The sequence below is a fragment of the Molothrus ater genome, chromosome 8 (genome assembly GCF_012460135.2).
Source record: "Molothrus ater isolate BHLD 08-10-18 breed brown headed cowbird chromosome 8, BPBGC_Mater_1.1, whole genome shotgun sequence".
Taxonomy (NCBI): Eukaryota; Metazoa; Chordata; class Aves; order Passeriformes; family Icteridae; genus Molothrus; species Molothrus ater.
This window is the reverse complement of record NC_050485.2, coordinates 27,317,556-27,334,661: the sequence shown is the minus strand read 5'-3', so window position 1 is coordinate 27,334,661 and position 17,106 is coordinate 27,317,556. Positions and strand designations below refer to the sequence as shown.

The 17,106-nt window shown below is 42.9% G+C and overlaps 1 protein-coding gene across 6 annotated transcripts in view; it reads right to left on the bottom strand.

Moving 5' to 3' along the window:
* TCF7L2 (transcription factor 7 like 2) overlaps nt 1-17,106 on the bottom strand; it is a 170,619-nt gene that overhangs the window by 20,723 nt on the left and 132,790 nt on the right. For all 6 annotated transcript variants that reach the window (XM_036385953.2, XM_036385954.2, XM_036385955.2 and 3 more), the window contains exons 5-7: nt 5,371-5,503; nt 3,171-3,273; nt 421-507 (exon numbers count right to left, since the gene is read on the bottom strand). In XM_036385953.2, the coding sequence (XP_036241846.1) occupies nt 421-507; nt 3,171-3,273; nt 5,371-5,503 (323 nt within the window). The remainder of the gene's footprint in view (nt 1-420; nt 508-3,170; nt 3,274-5,370; nt 5,504-17,106) is intronic.

Genomic DNA, 17,106 nt, shown 5'->3' with positions numbered 1-17,106 from the left:
TCCCAACCGTGCTGAAGAGCAGTCCTCCTCCCTCCTGAGCCTCCCTCCTGCGCACTCAGTGCTGCTCTGGCTGGTGGCCACCAAGAAAGCAAAGGCTATCACGACTTCTCATCCCTGCTTTTTCAACATTACACTCTCCCAGCTCTTTCATTTAGTTTGGCTTTTAAAGGTGGCTTCTCACTCCTCCACCTCTCCCTCTAGGGCAAATGCTTGAGGCCCAATGACAGCTTTAGGACACCACCTTCTCCTCACATGGGAAGGTAGCCCTCGCCCTCTCCTCCACCCCACCAAAAAGCTAAGGATGGATGTTTAACTGAAATGCTTTCAGGAATCTGCTGGCTAGATGAAATGCTCTCCTACAGAGAGTGGGAGGAGGAGCTACATTTGCTCTTGATTTAGGACCTCAGTATTTGAACTCACCTTGACATGGAAGCATTGACGGTCAGAGCTGTTGGGTAGGGGTGGCGGAAACCCCCTGTCGTGATTGGGTACACTGGCTGACCTTGCCTGGCAAAAAGGAAGGGAGAGAGAGAATGAGAGAAAGGAAAAAAGGGCTTAAAAAAAAAAAAAAGAACAACAAAAAACTTCTCTCTGCACAGTAAGCTTTATTCTCATTTGATCAGAACAAAAATCTTGGGGATTGTACAGCAAGGATCAAAGGAAAGAAACACAGAACAATTTGAATGCCATAAATCTGATAGGAATGGCTAATTAAATTTTATAACCTCTGCTTATGTCAATAGAGACCCTCTCCCCAAGCTGAAACTAGGTGTTTTGTTGTAATAATTAAAGGCGAAGTCTCGCTTGCTTTAATGGAGCCATCACACTAATTGAGGGCTACACATCCAAAGGAAAACAATAATGAATGTAAATTTATACCAAAATAAAGTACAGTGAATCAAAGGACTTCAGTTGCGCTTTGGGCCTCTTTCGGTATTTAGATCTCGGTGAGAAAACATTAAATTAACAGAGCTTAATTTGTAGCCTTTTGTCAGATTAACAAGTGTTGACAAGAGTTACCGGGGGAGAGTCCCCAAGAAGTATTGTGGGTAACCAATAGACAATCACACCTCATTACAATAATTAAAAAATACAGCAACATGCAAAACAGCATCCTCATGAAAGACACACAACTTTTTCTGATGGAGGTTTGTCTGTGCTGGCTAGCTCGTTTCATCTGTCCTTCAAATACATCATCTGACTGGGCAGGATGCTTTTGGAGTGGGTACTATGCCAGAAACATGCAGGCCAGTGGAGGACAGATGGGTTGGGAAGTTGATGGTGAAGTGCAAGTGGCAAGGAGAGGGGAAATTAAAAACTTGGGTTACTTCTGTGAAGCTGGCCATGCTACTCTCCTAGAGCAAAAGCCAATGTGATGGTGTCACCCCTCAACAAAAACCACTGGGAGAAGCTGTAAGAGCTGTGGGAAGGCTCTAAGCACACCATGGTGTTGACTTGCTCTGAAGCAGTGGGCATGGCAGAGCTGTCCAGAGACAGAGGTGGCCATTAGCACCTGTCTGGTGAAACTGGCCACACGTGGCATCATTCATGTGCTTTGGCAGCCATGGCATGAGGTGCAAGGAGGACAAACCTGTGTCTGCACAATACAGACACACACATGAGCAATGGGGTACAGGTCAGGGACAGTGAAGAGTTTCTTCCCTTCACTCTCATGTCTTTCATGTCACTGACTTTTGGCACTGGCTGAGTGTATTTGTTTGAAACGTTGAGGCTGCTGCTGTGCAAATTTGAGCTAAGGAGCTCACATGCAGTCTACAATTGTTCAGGGTGTCCTTTGGAAAAGGTAAATCACCACAAACAGGAGGAATTTCAGATTTCAGGGAGCAATGCTTTGGGTTTTACTTCTGCTTATGATGTGCTCTTCTGGAGAAGCAACATTCAGCAGAGAGGTGATGGACATGCTTCACCCTCAGGGTGGGGGAACCTCTATCCAAAATAGCTGCATGACCACCACAAGGAAGGACAGCCTGCAAAATGGCCAGAAGCTCCACCTCTCCTGCATCAACAGTTTTGTGCTTGAGAAAGGTCTCCAAGGCCTCTGATGCCACCACCTCTCCTTGCCCAAGACCTGGGATATGCAGTGACCTCCTGCCCTGCCCTGCTCTCCTGTGGGGTATCAACTCCAGTTCCTCATGGAGGAGCTTGTGGAGAGGTATTTTAGCAGAGCTGGTCAAACAACCTCAAGCAGGAGCAAACTATTTTGAACTTTGGGCAATTCATTTCTATAAGAAAATATGATCACCCCAAAACAGAGAGGCCTGTTACATGAGAAAAACTGGGTAAAGTCTTGATTTATAATGCAGAGAACTGTTGTATCCAGCAATACAAATGGATTTTATAAACATTTAAATCAAATATACTACACAAAATACTTAGGCAGTGCTTAAGTATATTATAAACCTATTGAGAGATGGCAACATAAATAAAAGAAAATAAGGACTTGATTACTGCTGGGAGCCTCATACCCAGCAAGGCTGTGCAAGTGGGATCTCAGGAGTTGAAAATGAATCTAAACCCCAAACTAACTTTCCACTTCTTTTTTCTTAACCAGTTTTAAAGTAAACTAATTCCTTTTTCTTGTTTAAAATTCCATTCCTTAGATGCCAATTGCCAACTGCCCAGCCACATCTCAACTAGGAATGCTACTCATGGCTGATGTAAAGCTCTACTGTTTCATAAGAAAAACAAAAGGGTTTTCAACAGACAAGGCAAATGAAACTTAAAATTGCAAATTTGTAGTGAGGATGGTCCTAGTAAAAACAAAAAAAACCAAGGGTCTGTGAGAACCACCCTGAGTCCCCAGAAAACCAAATCTGAGAAAAACTCATGCGGTGCAGTGTAAGGGCAATAACAAGAAAAGGACATTTCTGCAGAAGGGTTTAAAAATTCATGCTTCATGATCTGTCAGCTAGTTAGGATGACATGTAAAGCTGTGTCCAACTGCTCAGGTTTGTTTACGACCACACGACCTGGCAGATATTTTAATTAACCTCCATGAGGTGGGTAAATTCATAACACAGTGAAGTAGCAGTTGGCAAACAAACTCATCCCAGTGCACACACATACATACACACACACAAATATATTTTTACATAAATTTTACGTATCAGAAAAAGAAAAAAAGAAATTAAAAAAATGGAACTCCTTACTGTGGTACTAACCATCCTAGCGGATGGGGGATTTGTCCTACAGTGCCTGGTGATAATGGATAATAAGGAGATATATCTGGAGGATGTGGAGGCCTTGGAATTCCTATAGAAGAGGAACATAAAGCACCATCAGTATTGAAATATGGAAATAAATAAAATATAAAGAAAATATGCACATTTCTAAATTTCTATCAATTTACTTTTATTACAGTATTTGTGACTTCACTTAGGGTTTTCAAAGGCTTTTTCACATTCTCATTTTTTAAACAAGAAAAAATGATGTTATTCACTCCCTCAGTCACCTCTCCAGTCAGAGATAATTATTTTTGTTATTTAGAATTTAGCAATCTCAGAAACAATTTTGGTGTGATGCTGTACTAGATATTCTCTTAAATGTTCAACACAAAGATGGACCCTGCAACAGCTTCATGGTTATTTTAGTTTCAAAGTCAGCCAAAAGACCCCAGGGCCTACCCATGTGGTGACTAGGTACTCAATAACATGGCATTATTCCAAAGTAATCTCCAGAACAAGTTTAAAAGTCATTAAAATTGCAAACGATGTTTGCTTTTGAGCAAACCTAGGAAAACTTTTCTGAAACCAGGAGTGGAGGTGAGGACCCCTAGAAATGCTTGGTAAAACCAGGGGCAGATGTTGAAGGTGTGCAGGGGAGGACAGAGAGCCCACCCATCCTCTCTGGATTGAGGTACAGTTCCTACTCAGAAAGCAGAAACCAGCTCCAGATACAAGCCTTAAATATTAAGGCTCCTTTCCTTAAGAGCAAATAGGAATTACTCAGAGGAGTAAGGGTTACAAAGCTGGGTCTTTCAATTAACAAGCCAGGGCACAATTACACAGCAGAAACAAAATTAAAACAGAGAGCATTAAAAAGAAGGGGTACTGTATTCAGGGCTAAAAACTACTTTTTAAGTCACTTGGGAAGCTTTTAATCTCTAAATTAAATCTCCTTGTGTGACATTTTCAAGCAGACATTGCTTTTTCTCCATTACAAAACCCAAACAGATTAACTGGGCTTTAACCATCCAGTGAGCTATTTGCACACTTGAAAGAATGTTCACAGAAGAAAAGTAAACAGTCTACAGACGTTAATCATATGTTTTACGATAACCATTTAAAAGCTATTCCCTGTACTGCCATTATTTAAATGAGAGGTTGACTATGCCATTCACTTGCAATACCCAGGGATGGTGAGATGGATTCCTTTCAAGCCATGTGAAGTCAGCATTAAGCACAATTAAAAGGGGGCCCCAGTTGAAGCATATCGAGTGACAACTAGCTAATGCACAGTCTCATTCAAGGGCTAGAGTTTAGATAAATTATCTGCATAAGTTAGGGCTGACACAGAGTGATTCCTTTGACATGAATTCTGTTTCTGATGAACTTCACAATTAACTAAATGGGGTTTGGATTAACAAAACCAAAAACCACTCTCACTAGGAACTCAGCACAGCCTGGAGAAAGAAGATTGACACTGTTTGACTTCTTTGGGACCTCAGGTTAAAAAGGGACTCTTAAAAAGTTAGAATAACATGTAAATTCTACTCTGTAACACCAATAAATCTAGTCAGGATTTTACGTGGTGCTCTATATTCAAGCAGAGTGCCCTTCAGGCTGAACTTAGAGTTGGGTAGACTTACATTGGGGAAAAGAATTGCAAGTGTAAAGCTGGAGCTTAGTTACAGTGGATGAAAATTCAACATTACAGAAGAAAAATGGCTGAACTCCTGACACAGAAACAATGGGATTTGGGGAATTAAAAGAGATTCATTTTGAAACCGGTCATGACCCACCACCTTTAAAATTCCAGCTGCAATTTTGTAAGTGCAGATCACAGAATGTACATGTTTAATTCTCTGGGTCGTGCATGCAAACCAAGCACTGGTAGATTGAACTACCAGGTGGGGTATCATGCTTGCAAAGAAACACCTGCAAGCGACCCCACACATGCAACTCTGGTGTCACCCTGCAGAAGCTCTATGAAAATTCACCCAGTAGGTTTCCTTCTGAAGTCTAATTGGCTTAAAAAGAAAGTATTTTGTCTGGCTTTGACATTTTACATGCCCCCTTTGGTGCTCCAGCATGGGAAATCCATTCTCCCACACTCCTCTCCCCTAATGTGCAAAAAGGGAAGATTCACCCACTCCCTCCCAAAAGAAACCCCAAAATACTTCCCACCTACCTGTTTTGGGGTCTACGTCAGCTGGTAAGTGTGGAGGGGGGTTTCCTGGTGTGAAGTGCTCATTGCTGTATGTGATAAGCGGCGTAAGAGGGTGTACATGGTGTGGGTGCTGCACAACTGGCACTTTGTTAGACTGTCAAGAGAAAAAGGTTGACACTGTTAGAGCAGTGCTGGGCATCTCCCCACTACAGCATGAGGTACAGCACACAAAAAATCTGAGTAGCCAGGATTTCAATGTGATCCTCAGACTTTTCCAGATTCCTTCTTGGCGTCACCCTTGCAGTTTTCCCACCCTCTTGCTTAAAACCTCCTCACACACTTTCCCTGCTGTTGAGGTTCTTTAATCTTTTTGACCTGTCATGCTCCTGTATGGAGCAACAGCAATTCTTTAAAATTTTTCCTTTTTCTTTTATAATCTTGTGCTTCACCTCCAAGATGCAGGCAGACTTCTCAGTGAGGGGCTGAGAGAGCCCCCCATTTAATTAGCAAGAGACCCAAATGCTCAATGACCTGTAGGTCTTTTCCTCTCCCCTTCCTGTCCTCACTCTCAGTTCTGCATTTTACTGCTCATTGCAAATACTCCAGATAAAAAGCCTTTGTAGTGCTGGAGTATTCCCTTCATCAGCAAGCATTAAGCTGACAAGTGATCACCTGCATATTTTATATATATATTTTAGAAGAGCTGATTAATTATCAATTCATCAGTGAGCGCTAATAAATGGAAACTGGATACTGATTAATTAGGCTACTAAAATATTCAGCTATATAAATAATGGCAAAACCCCCCAGATAAAGCCATTGAAATTAACACTCTTGTAGGGGGAATAATCACATAGATATCATGAGGTTTTCCCCATCACATTCCTAGCTCTGGGGGAAAAAAAATATTTTTCTCAACAACAATTTAAAAAAAAAATTTAAAAAGGAGTGAATGAATGAAAGAAAAAGGCAGGCTGAACTGTAACTTACCCTTACAAGATCACAAAGAAAAAATTAAGCTGAAACCAGCTGAACCGCTGGACCATTTACTGCGAGTAATCCAATTGCAAAAAACCCTATTCCCCATAGAGGATTTTCACTAAAATCCTACAACAGGGACATTTAACCAGATTAGGTACCAGCAAAGATAAAGAGGCTGGTATTAGATGATGAATGGATTAGAGTCAGGTTTCATTTTAGAATGTGTCTTCATTTCCTTTTATTACTTTAAGTAAGGAACAACTTGCATTAACATCAAGTAAAAGGAATCACATTAAAATAAAGTAGTGATACCATGGTGGCCACGATAGCGCCGCTGCTGTTCAGGGTCTGCCAGCACTCTCCTGCTCACCCTCCTGCTCCAGCACAGCTCCGAGCCCACTGCTCACTCCCCAGCACCCCCAAACACACACACACACACCCTCACCGTGCCACCTTAGACAAGCTATTGCTATCATCTGATCTGGCTTCCAATGCTCTGAGCTTCCCTTAAAAGCATTTCAAAAATAATTCAGTTATTCTTTGGGAATGAGCTTCCAGACTGCAGGGGAAGGAAGAGGGAAGACAAACTGGAGAGCAAGGAAGAAAAGAAACATCTGTCTTCCCTGAATGAACAAGAAGTCACTCCACCATGCTTTGGCTAAATGAAGCCCCTTTGGCTCCCCCAGCCCCAGCCCTTGCCATAAGTGGCAATTTGGGCTCACTGCTTTGACAGCTGCAGGAAAAATTGTGCATCCAAAAGAAGCCAGACAAGGGCTGTACCTGTGCTTCCCACAAGTTCTCCTGTGTTCTTCGCCATGTTCATCTCTTTCTGCACCCTTACATGGGATGATTCCTCTCCACCACCAAGCGCTTGGCACAGGGGATTCCCCTGTCAAGTGGCCACCACGCAGGAAAGAACATGGTCACAACAGCCAATGGTATGATTAACAGCAGGTTGTGCTGGCTGGGTCATGGGTCAGATCTGCCAGCTGAACAGCCAAGGACAACTTTGGGCCACATGGATCCATAATGGTTTCACATCAGGAGGAGATATGAGAATTTGGCTCTCCAAGTTCAAAAAGCCAAAGGAGATGCTCTAACCCAAAATCTGCTCTCTTTCAAGTGAACCAACCCAAGCAGTGAAAGTAACTGAAGGCTTTGGTAAGGGTTTCACCTAACAAATTATGTTTCACACCATACAAAGTAGCAGGCATCTGCTCAACAACACATGACATTACAAGCCAAATGACCAGTTGATGAGGTTCACAAAAATGATCATTTCCAATAAGAGCTATTTTTTCTGGCCAAGAATTGTGTGAACTCCTGCTGTTCAGTGACCCACAATGTGGCCCCATTTATTGAAGAAGTTAATACATGCTGTAGCTTTGTGCTCTCCCATCTCTATCTGCACATCATTGTAAACCTCACCCAGACCCTGACAGACATTAAGTGCTGTCTTCCACTGAGAGCTTATTTTCACAGAAACTGGAGCTGGTTAGCTAAAAAAATAAGTAGAATAACATTAGAGGGTCAGACTTAAGCCGACAAACAAGAAACAAGGTGAGAGGAAAGCTGGATTGACATGGCTCCATCACCAGAGCCAGATGTACCATAGGGGGTTACATGTCAACTGTGGGAAACCACCACTCCTTGCTTTGATATACCAAGACCTGCCCACAATATCTCCATAAAACAGAACAACTGCTAAATTATGATGTATTTCACTTAACATGTTTCAGAGATAAATAAAAAGCAAAAGGACAAACAAATAAAAATCAACAATTAAGAGCTTGAATCTTGAGTCTGTAAATTTTTCCCCTGGTAAGTAATTTTTGTTTGGGTTACTACCATGCACTCAAATGGACCACTCATATAAAGGTGCAAGGGTAGGAATCTCTTGTGACACTGATGATGCTGGGGCAGAGGTGGGGGGAGAATGTGCCAGGGGAAAGGGAGAAACTGTCATATACATGCTCAAAAACATGCTCTCTGGAACAGAGGAGTGTGATCCACTTCCCAGAGAGTCAGTCTGCCTCTGTACCACTATCCAGGGACAGGTTTCCATTCTGTTTTGCACTGTTTAGCACACACTGGGGAAAGGGACCATAACTCCCCTCAGAACAGCACACACAATTTGCAAGCCAAGCTAAACATGCATAATATGCTAAACAAGCTGCTCTTTAAAAGTATCATTCCTGAAGTTAACTAAGCTTCCTCGGAAAAGAAAAATAAAGGACAATCTGGAAAGAGCAGGATTAATCCTGCAGATGCATCTTCCTTTGAAGTCAATGGGAGCTCTGCCTGAGTTACAAGTGTGGTCCTAACCCCATCCACTGGCAATGAAAGGTAAACCACAGAAGCCATCAATAGGAGTCTAGATGACTTTAGACATCCCCCTGCAAAAGGCAACATTCTCCAATATACATTTGTGAGCACTTTATCAAGGGCACATTTAAGCTAAGAGCCATTGTGAGATGCAGGCGTTTCTCTGGCAAGTTGAAGAGCTCCATTTATGGCTCTGTCAGGCATGGGAAGGGGAGCTGCACTGGTACACACAGATCAGCATCAGGGCACGTGCTGACAGGACTGGAACAAGTGGAGATTTCCAGAGAGAAATCCCAGCACCTAAGAAGTACCAAGCCCTCTGCTGATAAATCACCCCTCTCCATTGAAAGCTGAGGTCTCATATGCTAGGTTACAGGGCATGGTAAAGAATTGCAAAAAGGCAAGAGAAGTTTGCTTTTCTTGGTAACTGCTGCCTGAAGCAACCAGAAGAAACTGTCCCCATAGGGGCTCTACTACTAAACCTCTCTATATGAATTTGAAATGCTTCTGAGAGTGCTTAAACACAGATCAGTTTAAACAATAATGGAGCTCTAGAACAAAAAAAATTCCCGCACCAAAACCACAACAAATTTTGGACTGATAAATGTTTGAAAGGAGTACTGAGATCCATTTAGACTAAGTTCTGATAGGTGCCTTTAGGGAACAAAAAAACCTATCTGAACTTCAGATTTAAACTGCAGGGGATTGTGTGTATAAATTGCTGTGTATTAGTCTTTGTTGCATGGTAAGGACATTTCATTAACAGGATGAAAGATGCTTCTATGCGTATACAGTCCAATTTAATACACCCCACTGATGAATACTCCCCATTTATTGAAGAAGTTAATACATGCTGTATAAATCAATAGTTCCTAAGTCTCTGAAAGCAACATAGGACTTGCATAAGATGAAACATTGTATTGTTGAGCACACAAAGAGAAACCAACCTCTAAACAGGAAGAGTTTATGATGGCAATTTCTGCTTGCAAATTCATGGCTCGTTTGGCTTTGGCAATAAAACCACAGTATCATATCAACTCCAAGTCAGAAAAAAAACATGCCAGAGACACCAGAGGATGTCCTCACCAGGATAATGTGGGGTTAGTAAAGGCAGATCTGCACAAAAGCCACCCAGGCTGAAAACAAGCCATCATGCCATGTCAGCATGGCAGCGGCCAAAGCCTCTGGCCTCTGACTCCTTTCCAGTGCATCCCGAGGGCAGGGGAGGCTCCTGCACCAACCCAGCCTGAAACTCCAGTAGCTGCCAGCATAGCCCATGTAGCTGCAGCCCGTTCCCTGACCTGGGTGGCCTTTGAAATGTCCTTCAAGCCCTGGGAGGTGCTGCAGCCCACTGGGCACCCCTCAACCACCCGTGCCCAGGAGGGACTGAGCAGGTGCTCACACCCAGACCCCAGAGCCCTGGCCCCTTCCTCCACGATCAGAGGAATGAGAGCTCTCCATCCTCCTTAATACCTATTAATCAAGAGACACTGAAAACAAATGGAGCTAGAGCTCCGCCTGTCTTTTTGCCATGTCCTCCTCTTCCCCACTGCTCTCCTTTTCTGCTGAAGAAAGATGGGCCCTGAAAGTGCTTTTATGAGCCAGTACAATACAATAAAACAAAAGCAGCACAGAAGAGGGTTTGTCAGCCTCTTCCCCTCCTCCAGGGTGGATGCAGGTCGACAGTGGTCTTGAATTAGTAGGCCCTCCTGGAGTTGCTCCCCGGGCTTAGCAAGGAGTACCATTCAATACCAGTTCACATTAAAAATGTGTTTCTCTGTATTTTCCTGCTGATGCTTTTGCAGTTTTGCTGACTGTAGCCAGCGAAATGCTATCAGATGCTCCTGAACTGCTCTGCAGTTCCAAAGATACTTATAAAAGGAGTTTCTTTTTTTCCTAAAGGCTGATCTCTCCCTGATTCTGCTTAGGAATGACATCCTTACACCCCCTCACCACCCTGACACCCCACACAAATCAGGAAATTAAGTTGCAAGTAAAGGCAAATCCCAAAATATTGCTGCAAATATTGAAATACTTTTCCACTTCCAGCAGAGTCACCACCACCCAAAGCAGAGCATCTGTAAGCACCACTACAAGTCTGGGGATCACCCACATCAGTAGCCACTCTGGGTGGCACCCCAAACTACACCAGGGAAAATGCACACCATTTAGGTTAACTGAGAAGCTAAAGCCAACTAAACCCACCAGCTACATGTAACTTGGTACTCATCCCCTTCCCAAGCATAAAAATTCAACACGAGTGATGAGGCATTTCCTGAAAAATATCAAAGATTTAATTTCACCCAGCCCTGTACAGCTTGTGAAGTCACAGTTTATTTTTTTAAGGATGCATTCACACCTGACTAAGCATTCCTGAAAACTACTTCCCCTTGCTCCTTTATGGCTGATACAGTGGCCTGAGCCCTTTCTCAGTTTAATGTAGCTGATTCCTGCCTAAGGTCCTGCCCTAAGCTAACTGCCCATTGTAGCAGGAGACAAGGCCTCCATTGATAATCACAACTCACCCTGCTAGAAAAAGGCTCATTTTCTTCTTTCACACAAATGATGACAGGAGCACTGACAACCATGTGCTGGGACAATGCCCTCCCCAGGCAGAGCCTTAAAAAATAACCCCGAAACCCCCGCAACAACCCCCTCTGTGCTACCCTAATATAAAAATAAAATAAAATAAAATAAAATAAAATAAAATAAAATAAATGGGGACACACACACAAACACACTTTTGCAGCCTTATGTTTCTTCCCCTTCCCCCCCTGACCACTTCCCAGGCCACGGAGTGCCTACCTGCTCCTGCAAGAACTGCTGGCTTTCAATAAAACCCCATGGTCTATTAGCAGTCTCTCAGACAAAACCACTAAATCAGCTTCCTGCCTCTAAGTGTCCAGCAATTCATTCATGAAAAGAATAATTTTGGTTTTTTCCCCCCTTTAACTCAGATTAAGTGTCCCCTGAATATTGGAGAGCTAAGCCATCGTGCTTGACATTTTTCCACATCCTTCCTGTCAGGGTGCGAAGGTACTGAGGGGAGGGGGTGGGGAAATGAGGATTTAAGATGTTCAGGAAATTTCCACTTAATTTCGCCGAAAGGCAATTATGTGAAATGATCTGGTGACAATTAGCATACGCCAAATCCTCTAGTGTACAAGGGGAAGGACTGGGGTTTAGCAATCTAATTACCGCCTGTTAGTTCCGATGCAGGAGGATAAAACACACTAGTAGTAAAACATTATTAAGTGTGCTCACACTCTGCTTTCAAAGCTGTTGTGGGCTGTAAGTTTATTGCTATGGTATTTGGAGTGGGGTTTTGTTTTTGGTTTTGTTTTTTTTTTTTTTTTTAGTAAAAGAAAGAAATTTGGGGTTTTAAATACAAGTTAAGTGCTGTAGTCTTGGACAACGTGGTGTTACTCCAATGTCAGGTCAGACCCAAACAAGCACCTGCTATACAAGTATATAATTTGAGATCCTTCAGCAACACTGGAATTACATTTACAGCAGAGATTTTACCTTATTTATTCTCTTAAGGCTTCACTGAGAAAGAGAAAGCACTCTGCTCACCTGCTCTGTCTCACCTCAGCATATGAATTCACACAGCAGTTACATCATCTATAGCCCAGAACTGTGGCCTGCATGCATCCAGGCAAGCCTTACACTGAGTATCGACATTAGAGATTATTTGATCAACAGGTGGACTTTCCCATACCAATAGGACAGGGTAGTGCTCAGTCCCTTCCAGTTTCAGGTAATAAAGCACCCATATTTATTTCTTCTATTACAAAAGGAGAGGCAGTTTCTTCCCCAATGTGACAAATACTCGGTGCTTTCTCTGCAGACTTTAGTTAATTTTAATTATTAGACAGATACCATCTCTGCAGAGCAGGCAAGCCGTCATTCATTCTAACAAGGCAAAAAAGCAAAAACACTCAGCATATATTACATTAAAACTGAAAAACACTTTTTTGCTAAGCCATAACAGTACAAGGTGTGCTGGATGCACAACCACTAAGCATAGAGATGGGTGAAACCAAAGCAGGTCTTTGGGAAATGGTCCTGAACACCAATAGGGTAGGAAGGGGAGAGGCACAAAGCAATAATACAAGCACAAAAATTAAGAGAAGATGAGAAGCAGAGAAAAAGCAAACATAAGCAAAGTAGTGCTTATAATTGCCCCGACAGACCTTGCTCCATGCTTTTATGTGAATACCTAGTCATGCAATTTGATTTACTGTCCAACAGCCTCTGAAATGCTTCATTATAAACAGCTTTAATTCTTGCTTATAAACCATTTATTTCAGAACTAGACAGACATATATACTGTAGGAGAAACAGCTCCTGATTTTTATTAGGGTATCTGTGATTTCTGTCTATAGCAAGAACTTAAATGTGGGGCTGTTAAAAAACTACAAGAAATTAATGAAAATTAGCATGTATGCCTATGCCTTCTTGTTCTTGGCAATTTCAGTAATAACAGCATTATTAAAAAACTACCATTCACATACATGCCTTAAGATATGATGGCAAGTTTTCAGTACAGCTTTTTAAAATGCAGCATTCACAGCGTACTGTGCTCAACACCGATATGCAACACATGCAGCAAATGCATATTAAATTCTTTAACAAATAACAAGGCTTTAAAAACTGTTTTCATTTTTTTATATGCTAAAAACATTATGTGCTGCACAATTAACTGATGCAATTAAGTAAATCCAGACCAATTATTTCTTGCATAAATTCAAAAAAGTTTCCGTAAAAACGTTATGTTAAATGCACATCACAACTGAAACACCTTGCAAGTATTTCAGAAGAAAAGTAACAGGCACATTTACACAGTGCTGTCAGGCCTTTTGCCCCAAGTCCCAGTAAAAAAAAAAATTCTCTAAAGGTATAATGTTTGTGAGATCTCACCACCAGTCTTGTAAAACCTGCATATGCAACAACACGCAGTGAAAGAAGAAACATTTAAATAACTGTCCATTTAGATTAATTATTTTAGACAAATTCTACAGAATTTCATCCCTTGTTTTATATAAGAAAAGGCAAATAAATCAAGTAAGCTAATCAGGCAAAGGTACCACAAAGTACTGAAATTATAGAAATCCTCCTCCTGGATAAAGTCACTCTGCAAGCAAGTCTGGCAGAGTTAGAAAAGGAAACAGCAGAAACTCAAGACTTCCACAAAACCAACAGTGAAAATGTGATGCACTGTAGAATTCTCCAATAAGTTTCTATTTTCTGTGTGCAAATAAGGGTAATACACAAAACAGGCTGAGGGATAGCTTTACTTTCTGCAATATATAATAATAGGAGAAAGAAAGCCTCATGGACTTCTGACAGCAAACACAGAACCACTGTATTAAAACATGTGTTACCTCATATTTATCAGCGTTCAGTCTGATTTTTCATACTCCTTTATCCCTGGGTAAAATAATTCTTATGCAGTGTCCCTAAAATTTTCCCCTTTCACACTACAGCTGAGCTTTCTGAAGAACTCAGAAAATTTAACTGTCAACCAAACATAGGATCAAAAGCACCCAATAAATAGCACTATGTAGGATTTTTAATAATTAAAACAAAAAATCTCGTTTCGTGTATGACAAGAGTTAAACCATTCCATCTCCAAACCCCCTTAAATGTAACATATGTGCCCTGCTACAAACCAACTTTTCTTCCTTTAAGAAAAAAAACCCCAAAACCCAAACATTTTTACCTTCATGGTTTCAGAGTTTAGGAAATATCGTACTGAACTGAAGAAAGCTTTGAAGTGGCCCCCTCCGCCCCAAAGGAAAAAAAGAGAAGAAAAGCTAGTGATGTCATGGTCACTGTGTGAGTGCCCGACTGCAGATGTAACACAGCCCTACACGCGCTCACACTTCTCCCTCACTGCTAACCATTGTTCAGCAGCCAGGAATCAGCCCCCGAAACCTGCTGCACACCGGGCTCTGAAACACCGCCCCGCCAACACACCCCGATCCCACCCTGGATGCACCAGGAAAAAAAAAAAATCCCATTTCCCCCCCTCCCGCCCCCCCAAGCAAACCCCAAACCCGGGCGGAGGGAAGGGCGCAGAGGAGGAGTGCAACAACTGTCCCGCTGCTGCACCACTGTGTCGCGACAGCGGCTCTGCCGCGCGCTCCTCGCCACTGCTGTCAAATTCAGTGGCATCGAAAAGTCGCGCTTCCCCCTACTAGAAAAGACGATTACCATAAAATAAATAAATAAAAACAATGTAGCTAACAAAGGTCACAGCTGGAGATGTTTGCTTGGTTTCTCACGCTCCCCCCCTCCCCATTTTTTTTTTTTTTTTGATTCCACACAGGAAGAAAGGGAAGGAGAGGGAGAGAGGAGGAGAGGGAGAGAAGTCACATCAGAAGTTCAATGGTCAAGACGGAAAGCGCGCACGCAGAAAGTGCTACTCACCCAGCAATTCAAATTGAGATGCCAGCAGCCGAACTGCTGGAAGAGAGAGAACCCAGAGGCAAGCGCTCCTCCTTTACCACTCAAATCTTCCATTCCCACTAAAATTGCATCCCTCGGGTACATAACAGCTTTGTCTTTCCTTCTGTTAACCTCAAAAACTTTTTTTCTTTACTGTCTAGATGCCAATTGTGCTGGCTTTGTATTATTTTCCTTGCAGCTTTTCTCTCTCTTTTTCTTTCCCCGCTCCCCCCCTTCACTTAAAGTACTGGAAAAGCTGTCTTAAAAGATCAAGATGTCTCCAGTTTTTTGGCCTGGTGTTTTCTGAATGCTCAAAATCCACTGTCATGTTGGCTGTGAGAAGTGTCTTATTTCTAAATTGTCGGCTGCAGTTATCAAAATTTAGAGAAGCCTCCTGTCTTTTCCAATATAGCACTTTACCATCATCCTTCCAGGGAGTGGGGAAAAGACTTTCTCCCCCCCCCCCACCCCTGCCCCCCCCACGCAGGTATGTCTGTTCACAAGAGCTAAAAAGCAGTTACTTTGGAAATCAATGACAATGCTACTCCAAGCCAGGTTGCGCAGGTATTACTAAGTACAGCGAGGAAACGCCGGCCGGCCGTGAGGGAGCATGATCAGTTAAGTGTAGCAAGCAGTCACTTTATCTGCAAGATTGTCAAATCCTTCAAAACAAATTTCTTAGGGGGAGAGCTGTAAGGAAAGTGTATTTTCTTGTCATTGTAACACTGAGGTGACATTTGGCAGACCTTTACCATTAGCTCTGTTCTCTCTCCCTCCTCCCTTTTCTTTTAGTATTTAATATTTCTGTAAAACACTGACCTACTGCAACAGGGATGCAAGAGGAACTTTGAGATATGGTGCCCTGGTTACTGTATTTTCCCAAGCTGCTCCTAAATGAGAATTAACAGAGGCACCTGAGAGCATTGCTGAACTGAGCAAGGGTAAAGCCTTCTGCCCTGTGCCTTGCTCTTGCCTATGAGCACTACAGGATGCCCACTTCCGAAATCCGAGCTGACTATCACGGGCATCCGAGTTTGCCAAGAGTCAGTCTCTCATCTCCTTTTTATCCTTTCCCTCAAAGTTGTAAAGTAGTTACTCTGCAACAAGGTAAAAAGCCAAAAAGGATGGTTTAAACGGAAACAATTTGGAAAAGGTGGCTGCGTTGTTCCCCTCCTCACTTTCTAAGCAAATTTGTCAACACTGATGGATGCTGCACGCAGAGGGAGCGATCGCCATGTGGGACAGATGCTGCTGCAGACGAGGCACTGAAGGAGACCAGTTGCAAACACTTGTCTTCCCCACACACATCTGGGTGATCACACCAACGAGTTCTCTCCCCCCTTGCCCCCAAAGAATGAAACAACAGGACCAAATAAATATAGGGGTAAAAATAAAACTGTTTCAAGAAGGGAGACCTTGAGTGCATCCAAGTTTGCCTTTTAAGTGGCAGTTTAATCTGCGGGGGCTACGGGCTAAACAAAATATAACAAACGACAACGAAACACAAACTGGTACCCAGGCCCCAGGGAAAAAAAAAAGAAGAGGAGCAGAAGAAGTAAACAGAGGAAAATCTGTGCAGTCTCTGTCCGCCGGAGCCCCGTCCCTGGTCCTCTCCCTGCGCTGCTCTGGCCTTCGCGTGTGCAGTGTCAGCCAGCAACCTCTAAGGCCCTTAATACCAAAACAAAACCCCACGATTTCCCTTTACACGGCAATAACAAAAGCAACGAGGCTCCAGTTTGACAAGTAAAAAGCCCCAACAACACGGCAGCTAATTGCCTTCCCTCCCTCTATTCACAGCAGCCACCACACTCCAGCGGCTGCCTTTGTCCCACGTGCGGTTCCCGGGGCTGCTGACGGACAGTTCCCCACCATTTACCAACAATAACTTGGAAAAGTGCAGCCAACGGGACGGGGAACTCGGAATTCGGGATTGCCGGCTCTTCCCGAAAGATGCGCAGCACATGGGATGGAGATGCTGAGCTCCCTATTCCCATGCCC